The sequence below is a fragment of the Micromys minutus genome (genome assembly GCF_963924665.1).
Source record: "Micromys minutus genome assembly, chromosome: 21".
Lineage (NCBI taxonomy): Eukaryota > Metazoa > Chordata > Mammalia > Rodentia > Muridae > Micromys > Micromys minutus.
In genome coordinates this window covers 965,739-975,354 of record NC_137956.1, presented here as the reverse complement: position 1 = coordinate 975,354, position 9,616 = coordinate 965,739, and the positions used below count along the sequence as shown (strand labels likewise).

Below are 9,616 nucleotides of genomic sequence, written 5' to 3'. Positions count from 1 at the left end.
CATATCCCTAATCTAGTGAGTCACAGCTAAGGTCACCCACATTGATTCTTGGGTACCTCCCTTATCCCAAGCTGTCTTAGAGTTTCTGTTCCTGCAAAAAACCCCATGACCAAGAAGCAGGTTGGGGAGGAAAGGGTTTATTCAGCTCACACTTCCACATTGCTGTTCATCACCAAAGGAAGTCAGGACTGGAACTCAAGCAGGTCAGGAAGCAGGAGCTGATGCAGAGGCCATGGAGGGATGTTACTTACTGGCTTGCTTCCCCTGGCTTGCTCAGCCTGCTTTCTTATAGAACCCAGGTCTACCAGCCCAGGGATGGCACCACCCACAATGGGCTGGGCCCTCCGTCCTTGATCACTAGTTGAAAAAATACCTTACAGCTGGATCTCACGGAGGCATTTCCTCAATTGAGGCTCCTTTTCTGTGATAACTCCAGCTGGTGTCAAGCTGACATAAAACCAGCAGCACACAGGCCATGTGTCACCTTGGAGATGCCCCCTCACTTCCTTCAGCTGCAGATTTCTATTCATTCCCATGACCATCTGGCCGTCTCTCCTGTCCTTCCCCACACCTGATCCCCCATCCATCCACCTGCTTTTTATAACTTTTATTTCCTCTTCTAAGTGAAATTCAAGCTTTCTGGCTTGGACCTTTCTTTTTGTTTGGCTTCTTTGGGTCTGTGAAGTATAACATGGTACTTCTTTATGAATAATATCCACCTATAAGTAAATACATACCATGAATATTTTTTGGAACTGAGTTACCTCACTCAGGATGATATTCTCAAGTTCCATCCATTTGCCTTCGAAATTCACAATGTCTTGTTTTTTAATAGCTGAATAGTATTCCATTGTGTAGATGTACCACATTTTCTTTATCTGTTCTTCAGTTAAGGGACATCTAGGTTGTTTCCAATTTCTGGCTATTACAAATAAAGCTGCTATGAACACAGCTGAACAATTGTCCTTGAGGTATAATAGGGCATCTTTTGGGTATATGCCTAGGAATGGTATAGCTGGGCCTTGATGTAGAACTATTACTAGTTTTCTGAGAAAATACCAAAATTAATTTCCAAAGTGGTTATACAAGTTTACACTCCTGCCAGCAATGGAGGCATGTCCCATTTGTTCCAAATCCTTGCCAGCATGTGTTATCTCTTGAGTTCTTTATCTTAGCCATCCCGAAGGGTGGAAGGTGGAAGCTCAGAGTTGTTTTGATTTGCATTTCTCTAATGACTTATCCACTCATATGTGGTAATGGAGACACACAGCACCGTCATTAGAACAGCCCTTACACGAATAGAAGGAGAAAGAGTACCCAGGAACAAACCCAGAGCTGGAGCCAGCTAATTTCTGACAAAGATGTTTTGAAAAACAAACATTGAAGAAAAAGCCCCTTCAAATAAAGCTGAGAAAACAGAATATCCACATATAGAAGAATGAAATCTGCATAAAAATCAATTCAAAATGAGTCAAAGACCTACTCTGCACTGGGTCTTCTCACACACCCTGGGGCTTCCTTTATTTAGTTATGCAATGAATACCTCCCACAGTTTTGTTCTTTTTTAGCTCCAACTAGGGAGCATCTGACTTTAAGATCTTTCTCAAGTGTCATTTCCTGTGTGACGCCTGACCTGGCTTTATTAGACGTGGGAAGGTAAGTGACTTTCTCCACCACGATCTCTTACATCTTAAATTAGGGATAATTTACACTCGGTAAAGTGATTCGTGATGGAATATATGTGCACATTGGCCCTTGTGTGCCCTTACACTCCTCTCCTACCAAGACATAGAACATACCCTTTCCCTATGGTTCTTCGTCCTTTCAAGCCACCACACACAGACACAATCCGTGGCTCTCATGTCTATTGTCAGAGATAAATTGTGCTTGTTTGGGGGATGATGGTGCTTGTTGCATGAACCTGGTGACTTGAATTCAATCCCCAGAACCCATGTGACAGGAGAACTGACTCCACAGACTTGTCTTCCAACCTCCACATGCACACTGTGGCCTGTGTGCCTCTTCCCCATAGACACTTAAATATATGTATATATATGTATGTATGTATATATGTGTGTGTGTATGCATGTATATATGTATGTGTGTATATGTGTGTATGTATGTACATATGTATGCGTGTATGTGTACATGTGTGTATATATGTATGTATGTGTGTATATGTATGTATGTATGTATGTATATATGTATACATATGTGTATATTTTTTGAGCTTTATATAACTAGCATAACATAAACTATTATACTTCTGCCTTTGGATTCTTTTGCCCAACAATTTCCCAGGTTTCATTTGTTTTCGTGAATATCAGTATTTGCAACTTTTTATTGCTGCATAGAATTTAGTTTTGTATATATGCCATTACTTGGTTAGCCATTCTTCTGCTAATGGACAACACAGCCTTATGTTCAGGTCACTGTATGTCATAGTCAGTGGCTTTTGTCTGATGCTAGAGTCACCACCACTTACTCTACACTTAGTATCCTATCAGCTAAGGCAGTTTTCAACTGACTACAGCACATGTCACCTCGTCTGGAAGCGAAGGTCTAATGAACTATCTTCAGCTCTCCAGTCAGCTTCTGAACTGTGTTTACTAATGGCTCCATGGCCCTTCATGGAAAGGATTCAAATGGTTCTGTGTTAGTCACGAGAAGAGACACTAAGACGTGGTCTAATCAGATATGCTACCTGGTTGTGTTCCATTTCACTAGAAATTCTGCTTCTCCAAGCTGGCTGTCATCATGTGTTGCCGCAGAGGCCTCCGTGTGCCCTTGAGCCCAGGGTCCTGTGTTTGTTGTACACATTGTAAGCCATTAAAAGAGTTAATATTTGAAAGGAGTGAACTCAAGGGGAAATGATGAGTTTGACTTACAGTATTGCAAGGTCATAGCTGGCCAAGTGAATAGAGATCTCACTCCTTCCCATAGTGGGAGTCTGAAGGAAGGCGATACAGCCCTGGCCAAACCTTCTACTTGGTGGCTAAGAGGAGATAAGATGGTTTGCCCCATGTGGGTCCCCCTCACCCCCATATTTATTGAATTATGCAATTGCTATAATAAGGCTTCTATTTAAAGTGTAAAATGTGTACATTCTTGACATACATGGAGAAACCAAGATAATGAGTATGTACATCAGTCCAGCCACTTCTCACGTGCTTGTATCCTTACATACATGTGTACACACATATGCACACATACCACGCCACCTCCCCAGGTAACCATTGACCTGTTTTCCATCACCACAAGTATTGGCTGTGTTTACTGTTTTTCTCTAGACCTGCCTTAGGAAAAGAGACGGGCTAATAAACGTGACCTTGGGAATTTTTGCTTAAACGAGGTGAAGATGACCCCCTGGAAGCTGAGCCAGCTTCTCTGCCCACTGCAGGTGGTGATGTGCGCTCAGACTGTACCTGAGTAGAAGTCAAAGTTTAATGCCACCAAACAGATTGGAGGCAGGAGATTGTTAGCCTTTTAGAAGTCACTTAGTGCCTCCAGTCCCTGGCATCATCGCATGATCAGGCAAAGATGGAGACTTCTAGTATAAAAAGTGCTTCCAGGCCATAAAGATGGATCTGGGTAAAGTACCTGCTGGTAAGCCTGAGGCCTGAGTTGGACCCACAGGACCAACATGGTTGGAAGGAGAAAAATGACTCCTGAAAGTTGTTCTCTGATAGCTGCGTGTTCTCTATGGAAACTTTCTGAACACAGATACACACACACACACACACACACACACACACACACACACACACCACATACATACTTATATATACAGACAGACAGACAGACAGACAGACAGGTAGACATACACAGAGAGAGCCAGAGGGAGGCAGAGAGACACAGAAGCAGAGAGAGAGAGGCAGAGAGAGAGGGAGAGAGAGGGGGAGGGAGGGAGGGGAGGGGAGGAGAGAGTGGAGCCTGAGGAGGGAACCCTGGTTCTGCTGATGCAGACTACAATGATTTAGAACTGGCCAGATATTTGTTTCCCACTTATGAGATGGAAACAGTATGTCACCTGGTGGCAAACATTTTTATGGTGAATCATTCAGTGCAGACAGGAATTTGGCTCTTGTTTGTGCCAAGTCATTAAGAAATGAAGATGCCTAAGTGGAGCAAGAGGTCCCCCCCCATGGCACCCACCTCATATCTTGCTGAAACCCCGCGCAACCGTCAAATCTGAATCATAAAAGCCACTAGGAGCCCCTGGCTGGATGACCTTCAGAGTTGATGGCAGCCCAACGTGGCCATACCCAGATCTACCCTGCAGGTGGTGATGAGGATGGGGCATCTGCGTCTTGCAGATGCCCCAGAAATCTCCATTCTTCCCGGGAGTGAATCTTGTAGGGCTTGTGACTCCCTGAAAGAGCACCACTCTCTAACATAGGGCAGATCCAAGTGAATCTGAACAGTGAACAGTGCAGTCAACAGAGCTCGTGTGCACACCACTCTGCTAGAACCTCACCTCTTCGGCTGGCGCTAGAAATACCTTGTAGGTGAGATGACCCGGCAACTTTAAGGAGATGAGAGGAGTGAGGAAGGGAAGAAGAAAGAGGCTGTGTTCCATTGAGATAATCAGGTACCAGCTACAGCAGCAGACCGGCAGAAGCAGTGTCCAGGGTCAGGGGGGCTGGGAAGCTGCTGGTGCTACAGGGAAGCATAGGAGAGGAGGACCCAAGTCCAAGGTCTGCTGCTAACCTGCTCATCTTGGCTTGATTTTCCTCTTCCTCATGTCTCCTTCCCACTCTGGTGTCCTCTAAAATCTGTCTCTTTCTCCATCCTTCTAACCCCAACCTGGCTGTCTAGACCTAATGCCCCCTGTGCAGTAAAATATGGTATACATGTAAAATATACAATGACTTCTGAGTTATATAAGACTATAATTGAAATCTCGTTTACAAGTGCTAATTACATATTGAAATGACACTATCTTAGGTTCTTTGGATTTTATATATGATTATTAAGATGTCACTGATTTCTTTATCCCCTCTTTGTGTGGACTAGAAAGTCTAAAGTCTAAACCTTCCTAATCTTAAGATCCTTTAATGCAGTTCCATTTGTGGTGACCCCAACCACAAAGTTATTTTGTTACTATTTATAACTGTAACTTCACTGTTATGAATATAATGTAAATATTTGATAATACAAATCCCAAATGGGGTCATGACCCACAGGCTGAAAAACCGTGGTCTAAAGTGTGCTGTGTGACAACTATATTTTATCTCTTTGCTACGGTATATCCAGTATATTCATATCTTTCTTTTCATCCATCTGTTCAAATCCACATTTTTTTAAAGATGGGGTCTCAATATGTAGTCAAGGATGGTCTTGAACTCTTGATTCTCCTGACCTCAGCCTCCCAAGGACTGGTAGCACAAGTATCCTGTGCCTTTTTCTTCAAGGCCCAGCTTAAGTAGTTTGAACTTCTTAGATACGGGCATGATGGAGATGCGGCTTGAAGGCACTCCACCAGGGCAGTCTCCACCTGGATGCTTTCCTGCTTAACCCAGGTGAGTCTTGACTTTATAGGATGTGGACAAAGGCTTTAGAGAGAGGCAACACTGCATGGTTCAGGAGTGTCCTCCCAACCTCCTGCCTAGAGGGATCGGAGCAAGCCCAAAGCATGGGCGTTTCAGGGAGCTCTGGGCCTTGCTCCTAACCTGTCTGCATCCCTGTAAGTGCCATGTCAGCGGGAAGGATGCAAAGCAGAGAGATGGAGAATGCTTGGGTTCCCAGGAAAGCAACTGTCAACATGTCTAGTCCAAAGCTGAGGCAGCTGCTGTGTTACCTCCCAGAGCATGTTACTCATGGGTAGTTCTCTGACTCAGTGATGGGACCTACTATAGCCTGAATGGTACTGCCCCATCAGCAAAGTAGCGTATGGAATCTGTATTTAGACAAAAGGTTATTTGGGGGTGATAGCATGTTTTGCAAAGGATCCAAAACAAGGAAACAGGCAGCCAAGAGAGGATATCTACCTACTGTGTGTAGTATTGTCAGGGTAAGAAGACACAGGCCTATCTCCGATAGTCACAGCCCTTTGGTTTGGAATGCCTCCTCTTTTCCCATCCATCTCTTCAAACCTAATGTGGGTATGGGTACACAAACTCCGTGATAGGGTGTTGGATCCCCTGGAACTGGAGTCACAGGTGACTGTGGGCCGCTGGACATGGCTGGTGATAACAAAACCAGTTTTCTGCAAGAGCACCGAGCACTCTTAAGTACTTAGCCAGCTCTCTAGTCCCTGGCCTTGGCCTCCTGATGCTTCTGTCTCAGACTCTCTACTACCAGGAAAGCAGGCATCCTGTGACTTGTTCTTTAAGACCCTGCGTATCCTGTTTCCCCCTAAGCCCTCCCCTGTTTATGCTGGCTTCCCCAGTCACAATCAGAGCTATGTACATCATACATCTTTGTACTCCTCCATCCTAAGTGATTAAGTCCATCCGTATTTTCATTTGGAGTCATATTCGAAGAGCTGGATGCCAACGAAAAGACCCTTTGTTCTTGTCAGTTACTCATCTCCATAGAAATGCTTCATCCACTGTTATCTTGGAAAAAATCAGTCTGATGTGAAAAACGTTTTTATTATAATCTCTTAAACTTTCAGTGTATGTCTTCATTACAATCATTGGTACAATAAATATGGAAATGCTAAGCAGACAATTATCACACTGGCCTATGGGCTGAGGGACAGGGACCCCTGATACTTCCTTAGGGCCAATCAGGGGGTCTTCAAAGAGTATTGAGGGAGAGGAATAGAAATATTATTAAGACTGTAGGTGCAGCAAATTTCAGAATGTCCATTAAAGCCATGGATAGAGGGTTTGCTGATAATAGAAGATAGATACTAAAAAAGAACAGAGAGACTCAAGTTCTCCTGTTAGAGGCAGAGAGGATGGTCCCCAGTGCATGCCCCCATCCACCCGGGAAGTGTGTTGGCCACCTCCACTTGCCACGTGCCCAGCCCTGTGCCCACCCAGGCTGCCTGGGCACCCACCTTGCACCTGGCACAGCAGAGTTAAGAAGTGCAAGGCAGGCTGTGCACCATATTCCACAGCACTCGTGTCCTGAAGAAAGCTGCATCTTCAAGAGTTAAAGGTTGACAGCGCTGATTCTTGGAGCACTCTTTCTGTTTCCCTGGTTTTGTTTCATCTCGGCCATGAGGATTGAGCGAGGACTGAATTCCTGGGCCATGCTGAAGGGGAAGAGGGAAGGAGAAACGCCACCGTTTTCACCTCCTAGCACCTCTCCTCGTGCCAGAATGATGACCTCACTGCACTCTCACAGAACTTGTCAGTGTGTACTTCTTTAAGACAGTCTTGCTGCCCTGGGCTGCTTTATGACAGCTTCTAGCCGACAATCCTGGACCAAGGTGAGGAAGCCACCTAAATTGTGTTGCTTCTTCTTGAGGCATATTCTTACTGTGGTGTCCCAAGGTTAGGGTGGCACCCAGACTCCAAGGCTGCAGAGGTCCTGTGTGTATGCACATATACTGCACACATAGCTGAGTCCCCATCAGGCTAGTGAAATTTGCTACAAAGACACAGGGCTGCCACCCTGAAACACTGTAATAGTAGAAGAGATTTTTATCAAGTCAGGAGGGAGGGATAGAAGAAGAATTATATATACACCTTGTTTTTGGAAAGGACATTCCATGCTGTCAAAAATAAGACTAAATAAGAGAACTCCCTGTCAACTGCAAAGAACTAGCAATTAGGGGCTGGTGGCTGAGACGTCTTTTGAGCCTTGGAACTGACTGCTGGACACTGGGTTCTCACGTCTATGGAAAGAGCATGAAGAAAGAATTAAGCTTTCCCAGATGCCATGGGACTGATGGGGAAGAACAGAGAATCTTAGAAACATTCTATTGGTTTTGGTATTTAAATACCAGAACCTGGTTTAGCTCTACACAGACAGCTTCCTGCTTTGATAGTATGAACATACATTTCACCTAAAGATTATTTAGACTTCCCCCCCAGCCAGAGAAGTAGACAGTCATTTACAGTGAGTGGGCAGTAGGAAGATCAGACAAGGTAGAAATGATATTTGGGCAAAAGAGGCAAAACTGTCCTGTAGTTTTGCTTCTGTGTGTTTCCCGTGGGTTCGAAACAGAGTAGATTATTCCAGAACTCAGTCTACCACAGAGCAGAGAAAAGAATTCATTTTCAAGTACTGGAGTAGAGTATAAAGTGTAGCTGTCCTCCTGAGGCTAAGTAGGTGATAACCTAGACTGTTTTCCCCCACTTCTGACTCCCAAAGAAGACCCCTGGATAATGCGTGCCTTCCCGTTCCCTCTGTCTCCCTTTCATCCCCGCTAGGAACAAAACTTGAGCCTGCCTTGCTGTAAGACTTGGTCACTGTGACCCAAAAGCCAGGACTGTAGACGCCCCAGTAGATTATAGTTCTTTCTTTCTGATGACTCGATGCCTCCTGTCTCAGTTCTTCCCGTAGGTGTGAGGTCAGGCTGGGGGTTGGGGGGTGTCTGTCAGAGCAGAAGGAGACACAAGGAAGACAACTTCTCCTTGAAGAAGGAAGCTGAGTTTCAAAAGTGCCACCTAAGCAAAAGGTACGTGTTCTAGTCCAGAAGGCAACAAGTAGAGCACTCAGGGCCTGGAAATGTGCCAGGAAGAACCCAGGATGGAAGTGTCTTTCATGGCCACTAGCGGGCAAGGTTTGTGATCCAGAATTTGGAATCTTTAGCTGCCTCACACAGCCAGAGAAACCCACTCAAAACCCTGCCCCTAGTTCAGTTCACCCCACTCACTGGTCACCCTGGGGTGCTTGTGACAGCAGGTACAGGGGAGGCCCAGCTGGAAGCCTCACAAGAGTCTGGGGGACGGGATACAGGTGAGCTCAAGAGAACACCTTGAGGTATTTCAAGTGTCCAGAGAGCCAAAGTATGTAGTGTCCAATCAAGGTCCTTCCTTGGATGTGTGGGACTGCCAGGACCTCAGGCGTGGTCCTCAGCCTCCTTCTTGATGGCTGGTTTATAAATGACTCCCTTGTTGTCACCTTTTTTGCTACAGGAACAATAAGAACACAAGTCTTGTTAGTCAAGAGAGAGAGAGAGAGAGAGAGAGAGAGAGAGAGAGAGAGAGAGAGAGAGAGAGAGAGAGAGCCAGAGAGCAGCCTGGCACAGGTATGGGATGAAGGGTTTTTAGAAGTCTCTCTTGAGGACTTTCCCCAGGTCCCCTGATCTTGAGAGAGAATGATACCCCACCAAGCATCACCTAAAACATAACCTATTTGTTTTCTGTTTTGAAGGCCTGGCATATTAGACCTGCATTCTGAAGGTCTCTTTGTTATGCCCACTCCATTTCAAAGTGAGAAATAAGGTATGCCTTAGGAAAAGCCAAGCATGGCAATAAGACTATGGGCAAAGGGCACTTATAGCTAGTATGAGTGAGAGCTCAGGGCTTTCTTCATTATGGATTCATAGAAGAAAAACCAGATGTACAGATATTAGTGCCAAGACAAATACAATTTTGTCTAAGGTCATGCGGCTAATTAGTAATAGAGCCTAATTAGGTGGGGTCACCTCCACACCTGAGCACAGTACTCCTTGAATGACCAGTGTTCCACACAGGAGCTAGGACACTGGTGT

The 9,616-nt window shown here is 45.1% G+C and overlaps 1 protein-coding gene across 4 annotated transcripts in view; it reads right to left on the bottom strand.

Moving 5' to 3' along the window:
- Positions 1-8,962: 8,962 nt before the first annotated feature.
- CA12 (carbonic anhydrase 12) overlaps positions 8,963-9,616 on the bottom strand; it is a gene marked incomplete at both ends in the record, with an annotated part of 54,534 nt that continues 53,880 nt past the window's right edge. For all 4 annotated transcript variants that reach the window (XM_080934910.1, XM_080934911.1, XM_080934912.1 and 1 more), the window contains one exon: positions 8,963-9,032. In XM_080934910.1, coding sequence (XP_080791036.1) covers positions 8,963-9,032 — 70 coding nt within the window. The remainder of the gene's footprint in view (positions 9,033-9,616) is intronic.